Genomic DNA, 21,232 nt, shown 5'->3' with positions numbered 1-21,232 from the left:
TTTGTTTGACTAACGTCCTCCCGAAATTCTGGCGGAGGAAGATGTGCCACTGTGAGCAGAAGATAAGATGTGATCTTTCGTCCACCGAAGAAGATTTTTTTTCATAGGAGAAATTCTATGAGCTAGGAAAAACAATCCTACTACTAGTACAATGTAAGCTGATTCTCGACATTGAGAAAATGACTTTTTTGTATGGATCTTGTTAACTCGTGCCTTCCCTAGGATCAGGGACCAGTTCAGTGCATGAACCAAGGCACTACATCCAAGCTGCCTGTTTTATTCTTAAAAAAAATCTGCCTGTTTTCCATATAAATTCAAAAGTATATGTACCCATTTTATTAACATTTTCATAAAAGCGCGTCAATGGAAAATGAAATTGCCTGGCTAGGCCAAGAAAACAATATGTCACTGTCAGCAGCTGAAATTGTCCAACATGTACCATGCCACGTCTACAAAGCGCGCATGGACCAAGTCCACGGAGAAAGCAGGATCCATCGCCGCGCAACCCTCCGGACACCCTCCGGCCTCCGGCTTCGCCATCACGACGCTTCCTCCCTCCCCTCCTCCTCCTCGCTGACGCTTTTCTCCCTTCGTTTCCAGCTTTATTCCCACCCCGATCCCCCACAAAAACCTCCCACACCCCCAAAGCTCCGCACATTGAGGCCTCCGGTTAGGGTTGGTTCTCGGGCCCGACCATGGTGATGCCGACGGTGGCCTCTGCGGCCGCGGCGGCGCTCCACCAGGCGGTCTCGACGCGGCGTCTGGGGGTCGGAAACGGCAATGCGTCCGCCGCGGCGAGTGGATTCCTGGCGGGCGGCCGGCGAGCGGCGGCTGCGGGGTTGGTGCGTGCCAGGGTGGCGGAGGCCGCGCCGGTGGCGGCCGAGGGCAGCAGGCAGGAGGCTCCCGCTGCGCCGATGGTGGAGATCCCCGTCACTTGCTATCAGGTGAATGAATAATTTGAGTCACCTGGTCTGTTTATCGATCGCAATTTTGGAAATGTCGTTCCCGTTCGGTTGTTGTACTGATCGTCGCTTGATCTGGTTCAGCCCATTGCCGGTCCAAGTTACAAATTGAGTCGGAATTTTCCCATTGTAATTCAAAGTCAAAAAACTACAAAACAATGCCTTCTAAAATCTACATCTGTAATTTATGTGCTTCCTGCTTCCCTCGTTTAAGAGTAAAATGTTTGGAACAGGCACTGATAGTTCGTCGTTATCAGTTCAGAAGTGATTGGACCAGCTGCTTTCGTATTAATTGTTGACATACTTTTCAAATGAATATGCAGATTCTAGGTGTTACAGAGAAGGCTGAAAAGGATGAGATTGTGAAGGCAGCAATGGAGTTGAAAATTGCTGGGATAGAAGATGGATACACAGCTGAGGTTTCCACTTTCAGACAGGTTGCTGATTGATTTCTGCAACTATATAGTTATATGTGTATTTGATGAGGGGATGCAAGGATTCTGATGTTTATCATTTGGGTGCTGCCTTTTATCAGGCTCTGCTGGTAGATGTCAGAGATAAACTTCTATTTGAACAAGATTATGCAGGAAGTATAAAGGAGAAGGTTCCACCTAGATCCTCTCTTCATATACCTTGGAGCTGGTTGCCTGCTGCTCTGTGTGTCCTGCAGGAGGTAATGTATAACACAAACATTTCTCATAAAGCTAATGTGCCATTATCAAGTTAATGCTGGTATTATTTGGTTAAGACTTTCACTACTGGTAGATATGCTCAGTGATTTAGTAGTTACAGTGACCATGCTTTAAGAACTAAAACTTTAATAAGGAATGGAACAAATTTCTTTAGTTGAATGTTCCTAAGCTCTGAAGTCGTCACAAGAGGGCATGCCGAGGTTAACATCTTTAGGATCATGGTGTGGTGTATTTAAATACTAACTTTTGTCCTTCAGATCAGGTAGTGTAAAATGCTGAAAGTATCACTATAAAAAAAAAATCTTCCATGCTGAATATAGGGAATGTACCTCGTTTGTATATTCAGCATGCACTTTGTGCTTTGAGGACCAAACACGAAAGATATGTTAGGATTTCAATTATCAAATTTAAACATGCATTTTTATTTTACCATCATGCACTTGCAGTACTGGATATTTGCTTGTCATCATTTTAAGATATGCAGTATCATTGCAGGTTGCAGAAGAAAAGCTTGTCTTGGAAATCGGTCAGGCGGCTTTACGACGCTCTGATTCTAAACCTTATGTTCATGACATACTTCTTGCAATGGTATTAGCAGAAGTAAGAATTGCATAAGGATCCCCCCCCCCAACCATTTTTAAACCTGCTTGATAAAATGCACATTAACCTATTTTGGCACATTTAGATGATTTCATGCATTTTTTTGTAGTGCTCTATAGCAAAAGCCTGCTTTGAGAAAAGTAAAGTTTCCCTTGGCTTTGAAGCTCTAGCACGTGCTCAATATCTTTTAAGGAGAAAACCATCTTTGGAGAAGATGCCGCTTCTTGAACAAGTAAAATATTGTTACTTCTACTTGAGCAGTTTCTTCTAAATAAAAATTTATGTAGTAAACTTATTTCATTGGGTGATCCAGATTGAAGAATCACTTGAAGAGCTTGCACCTGCTTGCACTTTGGAGCTTTTAAGCTTGCCTCAGACACCTGAAAATTCTGAACGCAGGCGAGGGGCTATTGCAGCGCTCTGTGAATTGCTTAGACAGGGCCTTGATGTTGAATCATCTTGTAGAGTCCATGACTGGCCTTGTTTCTTGGGTCAAGCAATGAACAAATTATTAGCCACTGAAATTGTGGATCTACTTTCTTGGGACACTTTGGCTACAACTCGTAAAAATAAAAGATCATTGGAGTCACAGAGCCAGCGTGTGGTAGTTGACTTCAACTGCCTCTATGTGGCAATGCTTGCCCACCTTGCATTTGGATTTTCAACCCGCCAGACTGAATTGGTACCCTCCTTTTCTCACCTGCTTCATAGCCTATAGAAGTTGCTGTCTTAAATTTATTTTACCTCTGTGCAGATCAAGAAAGCTAAAACTATCTGCGAATGTTTAGTTGCATCTGAGAGCACAGACCTAAAATTTGAGGAATCCTTCTGCTCATATCTTCTTGGAGAGGTGATAAGCTTATGTCAAGTTATTTTTATTAGTTTTATTTCCCCAAATTACTAGGACTAATTATTAGCTCTCAGGAAACTGTCACCACAGTTTTTGAAAAGCTTCAGCAGCTTCAGAGTAATGGAAGTTCAAATTCAAAGAATTATGGGTTAGATAAAAAGAAAGACAGCAGTGACAAGGTTACTGTCAACCAATCACTGGTATGTTACCTCTGTTGATTGTATGCTTTAGAGCAAATAAGCTTTACTATTCTATACGACTTTCTCCATCTCTGCAGTTATAATGTATCTATCATGATTAAATCTTTCTCATGGCGGACAACTTTTTATAACCAGGAACTGTGGCTGAAGGATGTGGCACTTTCTCGTTTTGCAGATACAAAAGATTGCCTGCCATCTTTGGTTCGTGTGAACAACTTTTAGTAATCACCTGCACAATCCATGAAGTAATTTAGTTTCTGAACCTCTTAGGCTCTTATGACAGGCCAACTTTTTTGGAGCTCCCAAACGCATCCTTAACACTTCCAAGCAGAAACTGGGATCCCCAAGATTAGTTCTGAGCTCTCAGCCGTCTTCCAGTGCATCATCATGCAACAGAACTTCAGGGGAGCAGACCCCAAGATTGAGCCCGAACAGCCATTTGGGGGAGGCTGTTAAGCAACTTGCACCTACTAACCTGGGTCTCCATTCATCAACGGATAGGCAAGTAAATGGTTCAGGAACAACATCTGTTCCCCTAAAGCGCAATCCTGGATCCCATCCTCTCAGAACATTGGAATTATGGGGACTAACTGGAGATGTTATGGGAAAGCTTGCCTGTAGTGCACTCCTAGGCTTTGTTGTTTTTGGCACATTAAAATTGTTCAGATTCCAGTTCGGGCACATGAAATATGCCAACCCAAGTAGAGAATCTGCATCCACGTTGTCCTTGGATGAAGCATCTGCACCAGAATGCTCTTTTATCACCGGCAGTGTCAGAAAGCATTTCGAAAAATTGTCAAAATTGCTTTGGCTGAGTGATGATAGGGTTTATCCAAATAGTGAAGAAAGAGATAAATACCCAATGCCTAGTGATATCACTGCTGTTCACAAGCAAAAGATGGGTCTTCAAGAAGCAGAAGCACTTGTAAAACAGTGGCAAGACATAAAATCTGAAGCTCTTGGCCCTGACTATCAAATTGAAATGCTCCCTGAGATTCTCGATGGTTCAATGCTATCTAAGGTTTGTTTCTTTCTGACTTTGCGGTTTTCATATGCATTGATATTTTTCTTTATTTTACTGTGCATTATTAAAGACAATCTTGTGGTGCAGTGGCAAGATTTAGCCTTATCGGCAAAGGACCAGTCCTGCTATTGGAGATTTGTATTGTTAAATCTTAATGTTGTTCGAGCTGAGATAATCTTGGATGAAGTTGGTGCTGGTGAAGCAGCGGAAATTGATGCCGTGCTTGAGGAAGCAGCTGAGCTTGTTGATGACTCCCAGCCCAAGAAACCCAGTTATTACAGGTATTAAATCATTGCTGTTGATTATTCTTTTGCGTTCTGCTCTAGGATGAGTCGATGGTAAACATGGTGATCATATTTGCATGGTTGTAATTGCAGCACATACGAAGTTCAGTACATATTGAAGAGGCAGAATGATGGATCATGGAAAATTTGTGAAGCTGCTGTCCGGGACTTGACGTGATTTCAGTCAACTGGGCAAAAAGGCTTACATAATCGTCAGATGATAGGTCACAGGGTAGTACTGATTTTATCGAGTTCCAACATGGTGAGCAAACATAATGGAAATCCGTAGTTGCACTTGCACTGTTAGGTTACCTTGGGATCTACCGTGCGATAGTTAGCTTAGTTCCATTAGGATGCTCGAGTCTAGAGCTGCTCGTGTTGAGCTTCCCAGACTCCTCGCATCAGGATTTGACACAATAGTTGCTGGTAGTACAGATGCTAACCACTGCTGATACCACATTCCTTTGTTCCTTTTTACCTCTATGGTGTGAGCTCGTGTGATTTAGTGTGAGTTTTACCCACGTGTAATTGACTTTGCGATCGCCCCGCCATTGTTCGAAGAACAATGCAATTTGCTGACTGGCTGTGAAGTGTTAACCTGTTACGTTTGTGTGACTGTAAGCTCCAAGCTTCCCCATTCATCCTGGTTAGCCTCACAGCTCAATAAAAACACTTGTTTTTACTTGCATCTGTTTGATCTACCGTGTTGCTAACCTCAATGAGCAGTAGTTGACTCTAACCGGATCCAGAGTTTTGGTCCATCAGCACAATAAGATCCCCGTAACGCAAGCTATCACATGATCGCATCTGCTGATGATTTCAGGACCAATTGCCAAACCTGAACTGTCGTGTTCTATTACCTGTAACTCTGCTGTGCTGACGACACGGTGTCACGTTTGATGCCTCGCTCCGTGCATAGCAGTATAGCACCACAGATCTCACTCACCATCTTCCACCTCATAGCATCCCGGTCAATGGTCATTGCCGTAGCCCGTAGGCACCCTCGCCTTCGTCGTTCGTCGTGGACCATTCTCCCGTCAACTCCTCCAAATACTATTTCCTTCTAAAAGATTCCTCCCTAATAACTCATTCTCTCCAATCATTCCCCATATTTATTCCCTCTATATACTATCACTCATTAACTAACTATTTATTTATTATTTTTAAATTTTAAAAAATCATACAATATTTGTACTGTCATAATACACATTATCATCATATTACAGAACTCAAACGAGATTAATATCATGAAAAAACGACGTGATTAAAATATATAGGGAGTTGAAACTCACCCTATATATAGAGGGAGTTATAGGGGGAGTTTTGGGGGAATTGTTGGAAGGAATTTCCCCCCAAAACTCCCGCTAAATAGGTGGGGGGCGGTTTACAGGGCTCGGTTGGAGCAAGCCAAGCATCCCACAGCAAATTCGTTTCTGTCCCCATCACCCCGCCTCCGCCATCCTCTATGCCCGCCGGCGCATGGCCCGCCGCAGCCGCAGCCACCTTCGCTCCGCTCTCCGCCGCGGTGCGCGCGGCGATGCGCACGCTCGGCGGCGTCCTCCCCCGCGCCCACCGCCCGCACTCAACCACCGCCACCACCACGACGGCCTCAGACGCCTCCTCCTCCCCGTCGTCGCATACCCTCCACGACTACAACCGCATCCTGGCCGCGTTCGCGCGGGACGGCGACGGCGACGCGGCTCTCCGCGTGCTCCGCCGCATGCGCCTCTCCTCCCCCGCCTGCGCGCCCACCGCCGTCTCCTACACCTCCGCCATGTCCGCGCTCGCCAAGGCCGGGCGCCCCGCCGACGCCGCGTCCCTCTTCGACGACATGCTCGCCAACGGCGTCGCCCCCGACCGGGCCGCCTTCTCCCTCCTCCTACACGTCTACTCCTCCCACCTCCACCTCCCCGCAGCCGCGCACTCTGTCCTCCTGTGGATGTCCAGCCTCGGCCTCCCGCCGACCCCCATCGACTACACCGACCTCATATTCTCCTTCTGCCGCGCCGGCCGCCTGGCCGACGCCCTCCAGCTGCTCGACGAAATGCGTGCCCTCAATCACCCACTCACACCACATACATACGCGCCGATCCTCAAGGCATTCTGCGATAATGCCGACATCGAAGGGGCAGACGCAATCATCAACTCCATGCGTTGCTCTGGATGCCTCCCTGATGTTGTCATTTACAACATCTACATCCAGGGGCTATGTAAGATGGGGCATTTTGATGCTGTAGAACTGGTTATTGATCAGAGTGGACGGAACGGGTGGGTGCCAGATGCAGTCACATACAGCACATACATCGCTGGGCTTTGCCGCTTTGGATACATCAATGAAGCATTTCAACAGCTGGAAATTATGGTAGCAAAGGGGCTACAGCTGACAGTAGTTGGCCTGAATATACTGTTGGACCATGTCGCACAGGATCTTGATATGTGGGCAGGCAAGGAGGTGCTGGAGAGGTGCCAAGAGCTTGGCTTTGTGGTTGATGTTGTGACATACAATACAGTCATGGATCATTTCTCCAAGAAAGGGAAGTGGCTGCGTGTCCTAAAGCTGTTCACAGATCTGCTCAAGAAACCCATAACTCCCAATGTGCAGACATACAACATTTTGATTTCATGTCTATGCCGAGCTGGCAAGTTTCAGTTTGCCAAATTTGTGTTCAGCAGCAAGGGGTTTGTGGCGGACACTGTTACTTGTAATATTCTCATCCATGAGTTCTATGAGGCCGGAAAGGAGGATGAGCTTGTGTTTTTGTTTGCTGATATGGAGGCAGGGAAGATTGCCCCAGATACCATCACATATAATACACTGGTCGATTGTCTCTTCAGGTCCGGGAGGAGGTCGGAGGCTGTCAATTTTGTTAGGCATATCGATGATGGCTACCCCACGGAGCCTGTTGCTCATTTAACATATTGGTTGGTTAGGAGTGGAAATACACGTGAGGCGTTGAAACTGTTTGATGATATCCAAATAAAAGGATTGGTTTTAGATAGTAGGATTTTTGCTAATGTGATCAAGGCTTTCTGCAGAAAGGGTCCAACCAAATGTTCAGATATGTCACAGTTGTGCTCTGTATTGGATAGGATGCTTGCAATTGGATAATCTTTCTATAGCATGGGTTTATAACTTGAAGTGCTTCGATTCTGCTTATTCTTTTCACTACTTTACATGGAAGAGATCTCTTTTTTTTTTAACTTGTATGGTTGTACCAGTAGATAATACTCATCTAAGGTAAAATGCACCTCTAGTTTCTTCATGTAGTTCTTTGTCATACATACACAAGTACAATCTGTGACCTAAGGATTGGCCATGTTTGGCTCCTGGAGTTATATACTTATAATGTTCCATCCTTCCTTCAATTATGGAATTCTTCTGCACATAACTTTTGTGCTGAGTTGGTTTATTCAACCAAATTAGTGTTCTGTGGTAAAGCATGGCCTGCACTGTTGTTGTATGCCTAACTCCTGGCCACTAAGTTGTGGATGAAAAATTATTAGTGCACCTGCCCTCCTAAGTGGACTGAAGGGCTTATTGCAGCAAAAAACATAAAAACGACCAGTAGTATTGTTGATTTTTTTTGTGCTTTGATCTGTTGCAGTGTTCAGAGTTCTGGGAGCAGACAAAATAGTTTTTCTTTCTTTTAGAACTAGAATTGAGTAATCAAGGTAAAACATCAAGTTGGTTCATATGATGCCTATACAGTCCTTTTGATTCTGTGGGATAAACTTGATGGCATTGAGTTGTATCATGCTTTCAACAGTAAGTTTGCTACTCTCTTTGTGGGACTATGCTACAGAACAGTAACCATCTTGTAACATCCCGAAAATTCACTAAATAAATCATGCGCTAAAGTTGTCTTTCGTTGAGCTCGACTCCCCTCAAACCCTGAACCCTAATCCCCAGAACCTCCCCCAAGCAACCCGGCACCCGAATTCAATCCGCGTCCCATCTTTTTTTCCATCCAACGCGACGCGTCGTGACCGGCCGCCGCGAATCCCGCCCCTCCTTTTTCCCTTCCTTCCCGGCCGCGTGCCCCATCTCCCGTGGCCCGCACCCGCGTGGCTGACCGCGGCCGCAGTCGCCGCTGGCGCGCACCGCCCCCCTCCTTTATCCTTTCCCTCTCTCTCCCATTTTCTTTTTCTCTAATTCTTTTTCCTTTTTCTCATTTCTTTTTCCCCTTTTCTCTTTTTCCTTTTTCTTTTCTCTCCCTCCCTCCTTCCCTTCTCCCTCCTCTGCCTCGCTCCCGCTCGCCCCGAGCCCGCCAGGCCGGCTCCCTTCCCCGCTCCGCACGGCTCGGCCCGCGCGCACCCGCACGCGCCGGCCACGCCCCGCGGCCGCCCGTGCGCCCACGCCAACTCGGCCTGCCCTGCCCGGCCGCGCCTCGCCCCGGCTCCCGGTGCGCGCCCCTCCTCCCTCCCCTCCCCATGGCTCACGCACCCGCGCGAGCCGAACCAGCGCGCCGCCGCGGCCTCACCGCGCCCGAACCGCACCCCGGACCACGGCTCCGCAGTGCGCACGCGTGCGCCCGCGCACGCCGGTCCAAGGCGGCCGAGCCACCGCCCAGGCGCCGCCCCCGCTGCCGCCGGCCGCACCAGCACTTTGGCCGCTGAGCCGTTCGCCGCCTCGGCGCACGCACACGCGCGTGCGCGCGCCGACCGCCGGCCGCCGGCCCCGCCTGCCTTGTTCCCGGTCCGACCCCGCGCATGCCGCTGGCCCCTGCCTCGCCGCGCGCACGCGCGCACACCCTGCCCTGCCCACGTGCGCGCCGCCCTGTGCTCGCCGCTGCCGCTCGCGTCCCGTCACCAGTGGCCGCCCTCGCCGCCCGTGCCCCGCTCCGTGACGCCAGCTAGCAGCCGGGGCGGCCATTAATGGCCGCCCGCAAGCCCCGCCGAGCCGGCCACCCACCTCCACCGCGCCACCGCCTTAGCGCCGCTATAAAAGAGACCCCGAGCCCCCGGCCATCCCCGCAACCACCTTCGCCGCCTCCAGCCGCTCCTCCCTAGCGCTAGCGCCGCCGCCACGCGCCACCAGAGCCACCGCCGCCCACTCACGTCGCCCTGCTCCCTCGCCGTGCCCCGAGCCGAGGTGAGTGGGGGAATCAATCCCCCACATCCCACTGCCCCTTTTCCCCCACGAACCCGGCCGCCCTAGCGCCCTGAGCCACCGGCCCAAGGCCGCCGCCGGCGAGCCCCCGCCTCCCCTATTTCCCAGTGCGAGGGGAAGGAGGGAGATGGCAGTTTTGCCATTAGGCCCTCCCCCTTCCCTTTATTCCATAAAGAACCCTCCACTCCTTATGGGCTTTTCCTAAAAGGGCCCTTCTGTTTTTTTATTTTTGCAAGCAAATCCTCCGCTATTTATACCTAATAATAAATAGGTCCCTGCACTATCCTTTTAGGCCCAAATACTTTTAGAAATCGTAATCAGGCCCCGAGTTTTCCCGAATTATTTACAACTAGGCCCCTGACCCTTTATCCGATCCCGAACCTTTACTAAAACTTATCATTTCATGTAACAGACTACCCCTGACCAACCCGAAACTTTATCACGCCTTTCCTAACCAAGTCTTGGCCATGCCATTAGGAAACCACTTGAAAATAATACTTCGTACTCTATATTTTATGTGCTTCCGATTCGAGCTCAACGATAGAATCTTTGTTTTGATCGGACGCTTGGTTGTGTGTGCTGTAGACCGCGGAGTGAACGAAGGAGAGCCCGTCAACGAGCAGTTCTGTGAGCAGGAGAACGAGGACCAGTTCCGCGACCCCGAGCCCGAAGGACAGGACTTCCCCGAAGGCTTTGAAGACGGCAAGTTCAATCCCATCCTTTGATGCATGTTTCTGTCATAGTTTTTATAAACACGACCCAATGGCCTGCTTTATAAAGTTGCATATGTTTTACTTGCATGAAAACACGGTTGGATAGCCACCCCTTGATTTGTGACGACTATTCCTTGACCACCTAGATTAATGTCTGATTTTGCTTGGACGTTAATCGATATTAGAATGCTTAGGACTTTACTCATAATACGATTTGTTTTATAGAGAAAATGTGTGCGTGTGGGATGGGATAAATGTGGTGTTTTTGTAAGGAAAGTTTAGACGGGATGGATGGCATATCCACGGATTTGCCATTCGGTGTGCTCGTGCCAATGTGGCAGGGCAATGAAGGGAGATATCCATCTTGTCGTGTCTAAGGACCGAGTTGGTGTGTCATCTCACCTAACTCCACTTTCGTGCAAACCACTCGACCGTTGAATGGGCAACGGCGTAGCATAAATCCCACTAGTTGGTATGGTAGCCATCAGGAGAGCTGAGAGCAACGGGTAACTAAGGAAAAGGGATAAGCCCCGAGTGACTTATGCCCGGTTATACCTAAGTGAACGGTCAATGACCCCTTGGTGCATCCCGTGATGGCTAGTCAGGCTTAGCTATGGTGGGTAATGGCTACGTTGGGATCTACACCGACACGACGGTGTTCGAGTTGTGGTATCCTACTTGTGGGTAAAGTTGCACACCTCTGCAGAGTTAAGAATCTATTCGAATAGCCGTGCCCACGGTATTGGGCGAGTTACGGTGTGGTCACATAACTAGTGTTTCTTTGGGATGGGCTAGTGTGAGTTGTTTTGGAATTGTGTCCGGCAGTTGTGCCGTGTGCTACGACGGACGGGGAGTCCGGTAGCAGTTTTAAAACCTGAACTCTGTGTTACTGCAAAAACTGATTTCTAAAAGGTTTTCCGTAAAATAAACCCCTGCATAAAATGTCGTTTTTCTGCAAATTAAACCGTAACCTTATCCTTGATTTACCTATGCATATTATTCTGTCATAACCCCCACCGTGGGTGTGGTCGGACTTGCTGAGTACGTTCGTACTCACCCCATTCTCACTTTTTACAGAAGAAGACCCGGACTTCGTTCCAGACGACGCCGAGTAGGGTTATCGTTCTACACCCAACCTTGCCTGTGGAACCGGCCCCGTTGAGATGCCTCCGCTGTCGCAGTACTCTGAGCCCGTAGTAGACCCTATGTGGTTTGCGGTCTGGTGTTATGTTGTAGCTTGGTTATTAATTATCATCATCTGTATCGAGTGTCCTCCAAGGTTTTTACGGTTTTGAACCATCTGATGTAATAAATGTGACATCAGCCTCCTGGGACTGGTGCTTTGTATCACATTTAAGTCTTCTCTTATGAGGGGACGCTTCACATCTTTTGTTCAAAAATTTATACTAATTCCATCTGATCTAGCGGTGGTCATCGAAATGCATTTTGGATCTCTATATATACCTTAAAATTGGAGAAAGTATGTTCAAATCAGTGCACAAATTTCCTTTTTTTTCTTTCTGGGTCATGCTCCTGCAGAGCTACCTCCGCAACTGACATGTAGGGACACCCTACAACACTCCACTGCGCTCACAGATCTAACGATCATTTCCCGCGGTGCAACCCACGTGTCAATCGCATGCTCCGACTCCAGTGGGACCCAGGTTTCAGTGTCACAGATGCACTTCCAAGCGATCTCCACGTCGGACAACTGCCACGGCCGGCCAGCCCTGTCCCACCAGTCAGAATATTTATCCTCCAAATGGATATCCACGACCCGAACGCGGGCTCGCCGTCGCCTCCGCTTGGACTCGCCGCAATCGTCTTCCCCGTCCCCTGATCTCAGATCCAAACCAAACGAACTCGACGCTAAACCCCCTCCCGCCCCACGCCGCGCGCGCATGAAACCCTAGTGACCCATCCAGATCTCCGCGTCCCGGGTCGCCGCGCCGCCATGGCGACCACCGCGCTGGACTTCCTCCCGGCGCCGCTCCGGTCGCTGCGGCTCAAGACGAAGCAGCAGGAGCTCTTGCTCCGCGTCTCTGCGCTGGCGCTCATCTACGTGCTCGCCTTCGCCGTCCGCCTCTTCTCCGTCCTCCGCTACGAGTCCATGATCCACGAGTTTGACCCCTACTTCAACTACCGCACCACGCTCTTCCTCTCCGAGAATGGCTTCAGCGAGTTCTGGAACTGGTTCGACTCCGAGAGCTGGTACCCGCTCGGACGCGTCGTGGGCGGAACACTCTTCCCGGGCCTCATGGTCACCGCGGCGCTGCTCCACCGCCTCCTCCGCGCGCTCTCCCTCGCCGTCCACATCCGCGAGGTCTGCGTCCTCACCGCGCCCTTCTTCGCCGCCAACACCACGCTCGTCGCCTACGCCTTCGGCCGCGAGATCTGGGACTCCGGGGCGGGGCTCGTCGCCGCCGCGCTCATCGCCATCGTCCCGGGGTACATCTCCCGGTCCGTAGCCGGTTCCTACGACAACGAAGGCGTCGCCATCTTCGCGCTGCTGCTCACATTCTACCTCTTCGTGCGCGCCGTCAACACCGGATCACTCGCCTGGGCGCTTGCCTCGGCGTTTGGGTACTTCTACATGGTGTCGGCATGGGGAGGCTACGTGTTCATTATCAATCTCGTCCCGCTTTATGTGCTCGTGCTGCTTGTCACTGGGAGGTACTCGCAGAGACTCTATGTGGCCTACAATTGCATGTATGTGCTTGGGATGCTGCTTGCGATGCAGATCCGCTTCGTTGGGTTCCAGCATGTGCAGTCTGGGGAGCACATGGCCGCTATGGGAGTCTTCTTCCTGTTGCAGGTAAATTTCATTCGGACACTCTGATGTTATGGACTGATGCAATTTGATAATTGAGACCAATTGCACACCCATTTGTAGACTAGGATACTAGGTAAATCATAGCAGATATTTGAAACACCTGAACGGTTTGATGCCTCACATGCTAGAATAGTCAAACTTGTCTTGAAGGGTGAGATCAAAGTAAATGCCATCTCAGGATCTTTAAATTGTTAAGCTGACTGCAGCATACATCAAGATTTGCTGATTTGGCAAAATGCATTCAGATTCCTATAATTTCTGTCAACATTATCAGATACTAGTACCATTTTATGCATCTTTAGATAGTGTTTGGGCTTATGTTTCCATTAGGACACTTGCCTGTCTGGTATGTATCTGGCTAGTAAAGGCAAAATGGACAACACTTGATTATTGAAATGACATCCGTCTCACCTGTAATGTGATGTTTGCTGCGTATCTTGATTCAATTTTAGTGAAAATGTAGATGGCATTCAGGCCCTTAATAATTTTTTTTGCCTAATTACTGATTCTAGTTGAAGGTCTTCTGTACTTTCTTTAAATACACACGAGTGCTAAGAGAAAATATTCCTATTCCAGGTTTTCTTCTTCTTGGATTGGGTGAAATACTTGCTGAATGATGCCAGACTATTCAAGTCATTCCTTCAAATTACTCTTACATGTGTGATTACTGTTGGAGCCTTGGCTCTTGGAATTGGTACTGCATCTGGTTACATCTCCCCTTGGACGGGGCGGTTTTACTCCCTTCTTGATCCTACCTATGCAAAGGACCATATACCAATCATTGCGTCTGTCTCTGAACATCAGCCAACAGCATGGTCATCATTCATGTTCGATTTCCACATCCTCCTTTTCCTGTTTCCAGCTGGCCTCTATTTCTGTTTCAAGCGCCTGTCAGATGCCACGATATTTATTGTTATGTATGGCCTCACGAGTATGTACTTTGCTGGAGTGATGGTTCGATTAATTCTAGTGGCAGCACCAGCTGTTTGCCTTATCAGTGCCATTGCTGCATCTGCTACAATTAAAAATCTTACCACCTTGATCCGCACAAAGAGCAAAAGTCCCCAGGCTACTTCTGGAAAAACAACTGGCTCAAAGGCAGCTGCAAAGGTACTATATTCTCTTTTTATCTTATTCGCATTATGATGAAGCTATTGTAGTCCAGCTGCAAATCTAGTAGTGAGCTTGTTAAAGGATCAGCCCTTTAGATATTGATCAAGTTGTTGTCTTCTCGTACAATTCCTGTTTTGACATTTTACCTCTTTTAAAAAAAGGTGGAAAGCTCATTCATTCATACTTTAACATACTTGATGAGACTGATGGGTAGTTAAAGGGTCACTGGTTGGTATGCAAATGGGTACCTAATGAGCATTTCTCAGTCACCACCTTAACTTGCATCCCTATTGTTTTAAGTCATCATTGTACTTGATTTAGGACTTGCAAAGATGAAATATTTTAACAGGAATAATATGTTTACCTCTATTGTTGCCACAACTCAAATTTGATCTTTTTTTTCAATGTGATTTACCGAAAAAATTTATTTATGTATTGAAATTTGAAATGACTTGGGCTCATGTGTAAACAGGGTGCAGTTGACCAATCTTTGCCATTCCAACATAACGCAGCTATTGCTCTTCTTCTGGGTGCCTTTTACTTGCTCAGTAGGTATGCCATACACTGCACTTGGGTGACATCTGAGGCTTATTCTTCTCCATCTATAGTTTTGGCTGCAAGGGGTCATAATGGTGGAAGAGTCATCTTTGATGATTATCGTGAGGCATATTATTGGCTTCGTCAGAACACTCCTCCTGATGCCAAGATTATGTCTTGGTGGGACTATGGGTACCAAATTACAGCCATGGGTAACAGAACTGTTATCGTTGACAACAACACATGGAATAACACACACATAGCTACTGTTGGGCGTGCAATGTCTTCTTATGAAGATGAAGCATATGAGATTATGCAGTCACTGGATGTGAATTATGTGCTTGTTGTATTTGGAGGTGTTACTGGCTATTCTTCAGATGACATTAATAAGTAAGCTAATCTACTCAACCATGATGCAGTTTGAAAGGCCTTGCACGAGTGAACTGCAAAGCACTTTATCTTACATTTTCTTTTGTGAGGAACACCTTATCTTACTTAGCTGCTCTTTTCCAGGTTCTTATGGATGGTGCGTATTGGGGGAGGTGTTTTTCCTGTAATCAAAGAGCCTGATTACCTTGTTAATGGGGAATATCGGGTTGATAAGGGTGCAGCACCAAAAATGTTAAACTGCCTAATGTAAGTTCTCGATATATTGACAAGCAATGGACATTTCTGTGTGATAAGTGAAACACTTCCTATGAAAGAAATTACTGATGAATTTAATAAACTTCAATAAGGGAACAATTTGCTTGGTGAACTTTACTGTATGTATTGCTTGCTCTCTCATTCTTGCCCAATCATAACTGATGCTTTTCGTGAATATATGACTTTTTGAGATGCAATACAGTCACCTTGTGTCAAGCTAGCATATCTGTAGTATCAACAGCATGGCCAAAGTTTGTTAATGGGGAGATAACATTTCAATGTCTTTATAAGGAAATTATGTTTGATCCCGTAACTGTAGAAGCTGCATTATTTTGGCTTGTGGTAAGGGCATGGTAGTCAAACTTAAGTTGAAGCGGTGTGTTTTATTTTTGCTGCCCGTACCTGTATTTTTATTATACTAGCAAATATGTTCATGCGTTGCTACTGGAAGCCATATAAATATATTGATTAGCATATGAAAATATATATTATACACGATATGTAATTTATAATAACATAGTACGTGTTGGTTGAGGACTTCAGTCTTTTTCTGTTTTACTCTCCAAGCGCTAATTCTGAATTGTTTCGGATCTTAATTTAACATATGGTCACCCGGATTCCGGTTAGGACTCTGATTGATGGACCAAGGAATCATTGCTTGCTTTACATGAGACCACCAATTTTGTGCTCTCTCACTCCGTGTATAGACTGTGAGGCATTGATAGTCCGGGTTCTGATTGGGATTCCGATTGATTTGTCCGGGTTCCAATTAGGATTCCAGTTGATCTGTCCGGGTTCCGATTGGGATTCTGATTGATTTGTCAGAGTTCCGATCAGGATTCCAATTGACGGACCAATGAATCATTGCTTGCTTTAGAAACAAAGTAGAGAAGATTTTTGTCGGGAATATTTAATGTTACTGGAAGCTGTCTTTTTATTTATTCCAAATGTCACATCTGGAAATACTCAATTTGTCATGTTGTCTTTTGAAGTCCGTGCTACTGTTATTCATTTCTTCTGTGCTTTATCATAAGTTCATAACCCCTGTCTGGCAGGTACAAGCTTTGTTACTACCGATTTGGAGAACTTACCACCGAATATGGAAAACCTCCAGGGTATGTCCTTACATTGCCACGGGGCATTCTTGTAATGCTTAACAAGTTCAAGATTGTCTTACGATCTAAGATGGCAATACTTTTGATATTTCAGAAATAACTGTATATAATTCATCATCCTGTAGGGATTGTTGACTTTTGTCAATTGTCATATAGGCTAGAAGTATGCTTGCTTCTTACAGCTTGCACATTGATGACAGGATTATTTTTTTCAGATGACCAAGATAATTAGACCAGTTACTGATGGATTTGGGAGTTATACTCATATTTTTCTGGTTGCAATGCAGATATGATCGTGTGCGAGGAGTGGAGATTGGCAACAAAGATATAAAGCTTGAATACTTGGAAGAGGCATTTACAACTTCAAACTGGATAGTGCGCATATACAAGGTCAAACCCCCGAAGAACAGGTCCTGAGGTATAATTACTGGTGAAGTGTTTGGAACCTTAAACAAGTACATTATTGTCAAAATCTGAGTGGCTACAGGAGATGGGCAGTTGTTCTGATATTTGCGACGGAAGCCCCAGAAAAATGGGTGCTGCTTTGGCGAGACTGACTGTGGTAGCCTTAGTGTCAGTTCTGCTTAAAGTCAAGAGCCATCTTTCTCCTCGTTTGGTTTAGTGATCTGTGTCATTCAGAAGGACCAATTGTGACAGCAACGAGTGCTTTTTGATTGTTAAGCTTAAGCATGTCATGACCGAACTTCAAAAGTTTTTGTAGGCACAATGGCTTATTTGGGTAGTAACTTGGATTGTCTTTGATTAATATTGCAAGGCAATGAAAATTTTCTCGGAGCTTATAAGGATGAAAGACTGTTGGTTGTGTTCTCCCTTGCGTGTTTAATCAATGCTGGTACCGAGGGCACTTTTTCATGCCAGCAATCTTTAAATACTTGAAATTCTGCTACTAACATGGTATAATTAAATTTGCTCTTCCTTTTCGAAAGAAATTCTTGTATGTAGCGTAATTTCATCTGTGGACTATCCTGTTTGTAAACCCTCTGAACATGCGCCTTCAGTTCCTAAGCCAAGCTCTTCCGCGAGCACTGATGGATGTTACCTCCTCTTCATTGCTGAACAATATGCAAATCATCCATCCATGGGTGTTCCTGATCTACAGTGTCAAAAGAAAATGGTTCACGTACATAATACTGATATTCTCGTACATCTGCACTGATGTTCCCTTTTCATTTTGAGCATTTTGCAATGACACCCATCAATGTGTTAGTAGATCACCACATCGGATCTACCGTTTAAACAAATAGGAAAAAGGAAAAAGATTATGCATCTGCAGCACAAGGATAACGAACTGCATCAAATTTGCTAATTACTTCCTCAAATGATCCAAATATTTTTATATACCCTGCTAAAATGCTGTCCAGCACCAGCACCAGAACCGTGCCGGACTACACTGACACTGACATGCTCGGCTCCGTCGACCCGGCAATGCTGTCCTAGCTGCACGCGCTGTCGCTCAAGCAGGCCGGCGTACATCTCCATGGCGGACACGCATCTGCACATGCCGACGTCGCCCATGTTCGGCCCCAACACCGCGTTCGGGCTCGACCACTCCATCTCCATGGTCAAGGCCATCATGAGCTCCCGCGCGCGTTCGCCAAGCGCAGCCAGAGCTTCATCCACCGGCGGCGGGCGCGCGCCGGACACACGCTTGCTCATGTCGCAGCAGGCCACCACGCGTCCCGCACGGCCACGGCGCCATGGCCGCAGCTTGCTACCCTGTGCCCTCGATGTACTGTGCCAGGGGCCCCACACGATGAAGGCAAGATACTTAAATACAAACTCCCTACACGATGTATCATGGTAAATTGGTAAGTGGAATAAATTACCTATTTCTTGCTCTCTTTTTCATCTGAGCTTACTGCAATCGTTATACAAGATCATGCCCAAAAGAATGCTCGGACCAAAGTCATGAAAGCAGCAAAAGGTTATACTTAAGTGCCAAAAAAGACAATGAGAGCATGGTTTAGGTGAACTGTCATAGCGCCGCGTGCAGAAGACGGCCAGCTCGCCGTGCGATGGAAGCTAAGGAGTGGCTGACGAACCCCATGGTACAATTCGCCAAGTGGTTGGCCTCCAAGGGCGTGGCCACCATGGTCGTCACCACCCGCTTCATCCAGAGGACTGCCGGCGTGGACGAGCACGCGGCGGGGTCGCCGTGTGCGCTGAAGTCGCGGGCGAAGGCGACCGAGTAGGCGCCGCGGAGGCGTGTGGAGGTGAGCGCAGCGACGGGCTCGTGGAAGAAGGCAGGGTTCGGGACCAGCTGCTTGGCGGTGTGGTGGCCGGCGCCGAGGAGCCTGGTGGCACCCGGCGTCACGACGCTGTAGTCCTCCCGGCCGGAGATGCCCCAGACGAGGTCCCCAGGCGCCGAGGAATGGTGCTTTAAATAGGCAAAGGCAAAATGGCGCAGAAGCGGTGCAGCAGGAAGGGGGAGAGAGAGAACTGGGAGAATCGCAAGGGCATGCCGGAGACAATTAAACAGATACTACTCCGTGCTGTGTTTCTGATCGAATCGATAAAGCGGGAGCGTATGACAATACAGAACCGATGAATTGAACAGTATAAAGTAAAGGATGTGTAAGTAAAGATGCAGGTATTGTGCCATCATATTCTGACATAATTTTACAAGCAGGGTAACCGTGTGAGAGCTATGTTATGACTACATATGGTTGATCATTTGCGAGACAGTGAGAACGCATTTATGATGAATTAGTTTCAAGCACGTTCATTTTACTTTCAAATTTCCTCCTCTCTTCTTCCAAGCACCCGGATCACACCGGCAATGGCAGCGCCGATGATGAACCAGGTCACCCCGGCCAACATGACCTTCATTTCGAAGCTGTTCACGATTCCAAGAGCAATGGCGCCTCCAAAGTGCTCCTGAATGCCGCCGCTGCCGCTTCCGGCCATCTCCTCCCCGTTGTAACCCACAAAGCCCGCCGAGAAGATCCCCAGCAACAGCGGTGCCGTCAGGTCGATGCTTGCACCCTTCCTCGCTGGCCCGGCGGTCGCTTCACCGGCAGCAACTCGTCGCCTGCGGCTGTGGCCTTGCGGAGCGTCCCTTCCCCTCTGGTGAATGCTCGGTGGAGAAGCAGACGATGGCAGGTTCAGCTGCGGGGTCCAGTAGTCGTCGCGGTGGGCGTGCGCCGCGGCTGCGGTCGCCGCGCCTTCCGCTTTGCGCCGGGCGGCGACAGCTTCTTGGAGTCTGTCCGCCACGGGGTCAGCGGCTTTAGAAGGTGATGCCGCCGATGGCGGCGGCAGGAGGCGCGAAGCGAGGACGATGGTGGCCGGCGCAGATGACCCGAATGGGCGCCAGTACCACCAGTTTGACATGGATCTGATGGTGTGCACGGCTGAAGTCCTGGATTTCTTGACTGTCTCTGACTCCTGCGCCGTGCAGAATTCAGTTTCAGACGAGTTCGACAGAGGAGATGGAAAACTAGATAAGATCGATCGCGTCACCTGGGATTCTCTTGTTGCAGATTTCTGCTTCATCTCCTCGAATCTTTTCTGGAACTTGGCGACCTCGTTGAAGATGTTTGGCGCGCGAGCTCCCACGGCGTTGCCTTCGGAGACACGGACTCTGCCGCGCGGCTGCTTGGACATGAGGAACTCGAGAGCCGCCAGGTCCGACCTCTCAACCATCCTGGACACGCGCACAGAAACCAATCAGAATCAGATTGACTGATGAAGATTTATCCGGGTGCGCGTGATGAAGAGATTGCGTACGAGATGCAGTCGACGGGGCACGTGCTGATGGCGTCGATGATCTTGTCCTCGTCGTCGGCCCACTGCGCGACGACGCGGGCGCGGCCATAGACGGACTCGACGGCGAACGTCCTGGAGGCGTGGAGCGCGCACTTGAGGCAGCCGACGCAGCGCACCTCGTCGACGAAGACCGCCCGGCGCTCGGCCTCGGCGCCGAGCCAGGACGAGTAGAGCGGGCGGCCCGTGTAGCCGGCGAACTCGGAGCGGCGCGCCTGCTCCTGGTCGTAGGCGAGGCGCGCGGCCGGGTCGGAGAGCAGCGCGTACACCTCGTTGAGGACGATGGCCATGTCGTGGCCCTCGGCGGCGCCGGCCACGTCCGGGTGGCACCGCTTCTGCAGCGACCGGTACGCCGCCTTGATCTCCGACTGCGGCGAGGAGCGCTCCACGCCTAGCAGCTCGTAGAGGTCGTAGTCGGAGACCCACGACCCGCGGACGCCCCCCGGCTTGTAGCCGTCGCCTTTGGTGCTGCCGGCCTGCCGCCGCCGCTGCCGGATGCTTCGGCTCGGCACCTGTGGCGACTGCTAGCTCGCCGTGTCGTGGTGGGCCGCGAGGAGGGTAGCCATGGGCTAGCGGGGGAGACCGATATGGTGTTCACGAGAAGCGCTGGCATGGCTGCTTCACGGCAACCGAACGGTGGGATGTTCAGATGGCAGGAGATGGGGGAGAGAAGCTGCTGAGAGGAAGGGAGAGCGAGCGAGCGGAAGTGATGAGTTGAGGGGCGGGAGGTAGTGACCGGTCGACGGTTACAGGGTAGATATTTCGGGGTGC

At 48.7% G+C, this 21,232-nt stretch overlaps 3 protein-coding genes and 1 pseudogene across 4 annotated transcripts; 3 read left to right on the top strand and 1 right to left on the bottom strand.

Moving 5' to 3' along the window:
* The first annotated feature begins 507 nt into the window (after positions 1-507).
* On the top strand, positions 508-5,296 carry LOC120681448 (plastid division protein CDP1, chloroplastic-like). The gene is made up of 12 exons (XM_039962944.1): positions 508-944; positions 1,286-1,399; positions 1,498-1,635; positions 2,150-2,254; positions 2,364-2,486; positions 2,568-2,936; positions 3,009-3,104; positions 3,179-3,304; positions 3,440-3,505; positions 3,588-4,325; positions 4,416-4,609; positions 4,706-5,296. The coding sequence occupies exons 1-12, from the start codon at positions 696-698 to the stop codon at positions 4,788-4,790; spliced, it is 2,403 nt and encodes an 800-aa protein (XP_039818878.1). The 5' UTR covers positions 508-695; the 3' UTR covers positions 4,791-5,296.
* Positions 5,297-6,015: 719 nt separating this feature from the next.
* Positions 6,016-7,996, top strand: LOC120683496 (pentatricopeptide repeat-containing protein At1g63080, mitochondrial-like). Its single transcript, XM_039965572.1, has one exon. The coding sequence runs from the start codon at positions 6,078-6,080 to the stop codon at positions 7,719-7,721; it is 1,644 nt and encodes a 547-aa protein (XP_039821506.1). The 5' UTR covers positions 6,016-6,077; the 3' UTR covers positions 7,722-7,996.
* A 4,238-nt stretch (positions 7,997-12,234) lies between these two features.
* On the top strand, positions 12,235-17,506 carry LOC120682324 (dolichyl-diphosphooligosaccharide--protein glycosyltransferase subunit STT3B-like). Its single transcript, XM_039964167.1, has 6 exons — positions 12,235-13,250; positions 13,845-14,378; positions 14,854-15,308; positions 15,432-15,554; positions 16,619-16,678; positions 16,966-17,506. Exons 1-6 carry the CDS (start codon positions 12,390-12,392, stop codon positions 17,093-17,095), a joined length of 2,163 nt encoding a protein of 720 aa, XP_039820101.1. The 5' UTR covers positions 12,235-12,389; the 3' UTR covers positions 17,096-17,506.
* Positions 17,507-19,237: 1,731 nt separating this feature from the next.
* Positions 19,238-21,188, bottom strand: LOC120682326 (annotated as a pseudogene). Its single transcript, XR_005678353.1, has 3 exons — positions 20,426-21,188; positions 20,159-20,342; positions 19,238-20,083 (listed from the first exon to the last, which is right to left on the bottom strand). The product of XR_005678353.1 is annotated as a chaperone protein dnaJ C76, chloroplastic-like (transcript).
* Positions 21,189-21,232: the final 44 nt, after the last annotated feature.

This window comes from Panicum virgatum, chromosome 7N (genome assembly GCF_016808335.1).
Source record: "Panicum virgatum strain AP13 chromosome 7N, P.virgatum_v5, whole genome shotgun sequence".
Taxonomy (NCBI): domain Eukaryota; kingdom Viridiplantae; phylum Streptophyta; class Magnoliopsida; order Poales; family Poaceae; genus Panicum; species Panicum virgatum.
This window is presented reverse-complemented; position numbering and strand designations above follow the sequence as displayed.

What these genes read in the sequence shown, in the direction of transcription:
- LOC120681448 (XM_039962944.1), top strand. Translation starts at nt 696, where the DNA reads ATGGTGATGCCGACGGTGGCCTCTGCGGCCGCGGCGGCGCTCCACCAG. An exon ending in AGGTTTCCACTTTCAGACAG is followed by an intron (nt 1,400 to 1,497) that starts GTTGCTGATTGA and finishes GCCTTTTATCAG; the next exon opens with GCTCTGCTGGTAGATGTCAG. An exon ending in TTACTGTCAACCAATCACTG is followed by an intron (nt 3,305 to 3,439) that starts GTATGTTACCTC and finishes TTTTATAACCAG; the next exon opens with GAACTGTGGCTGAAGGATGT.
- LOC120683496 (XM_039965572.1), top strand. Translation starts at nt 6,078, where the DNA reads ATGCCCGCCGGCGCATGGCCCGCCGCAGCCGCAGCCACCTTCGCTCCG.
- LOC120682324 (XM_039964167.1), top strand. Translation starts at nt 12,390, where the DNA reads ATGGCGACCACCGCGCTGGACTTCCTCCCGGCGCCGCTCCGGTCGCTG. An exon ending in GAGTCTTCTTCCTGTTGCAG is followed by an intron (nt 13,251 to 13,844) that starts GTAAATTTCATT and finishes TTCCTATTCCAG; the next exon opens with GTTTTCTTCTTCTTGGATTG. An exon ending in GAATATGGAAAACCTCCAGG is followed by an intron (nt 16,679 to 16,965) that starts GTATGTCCTTAC and finishes GTTGCAATGCAG; the next exon opens with ATATGATCGTGTGCGAGGAG.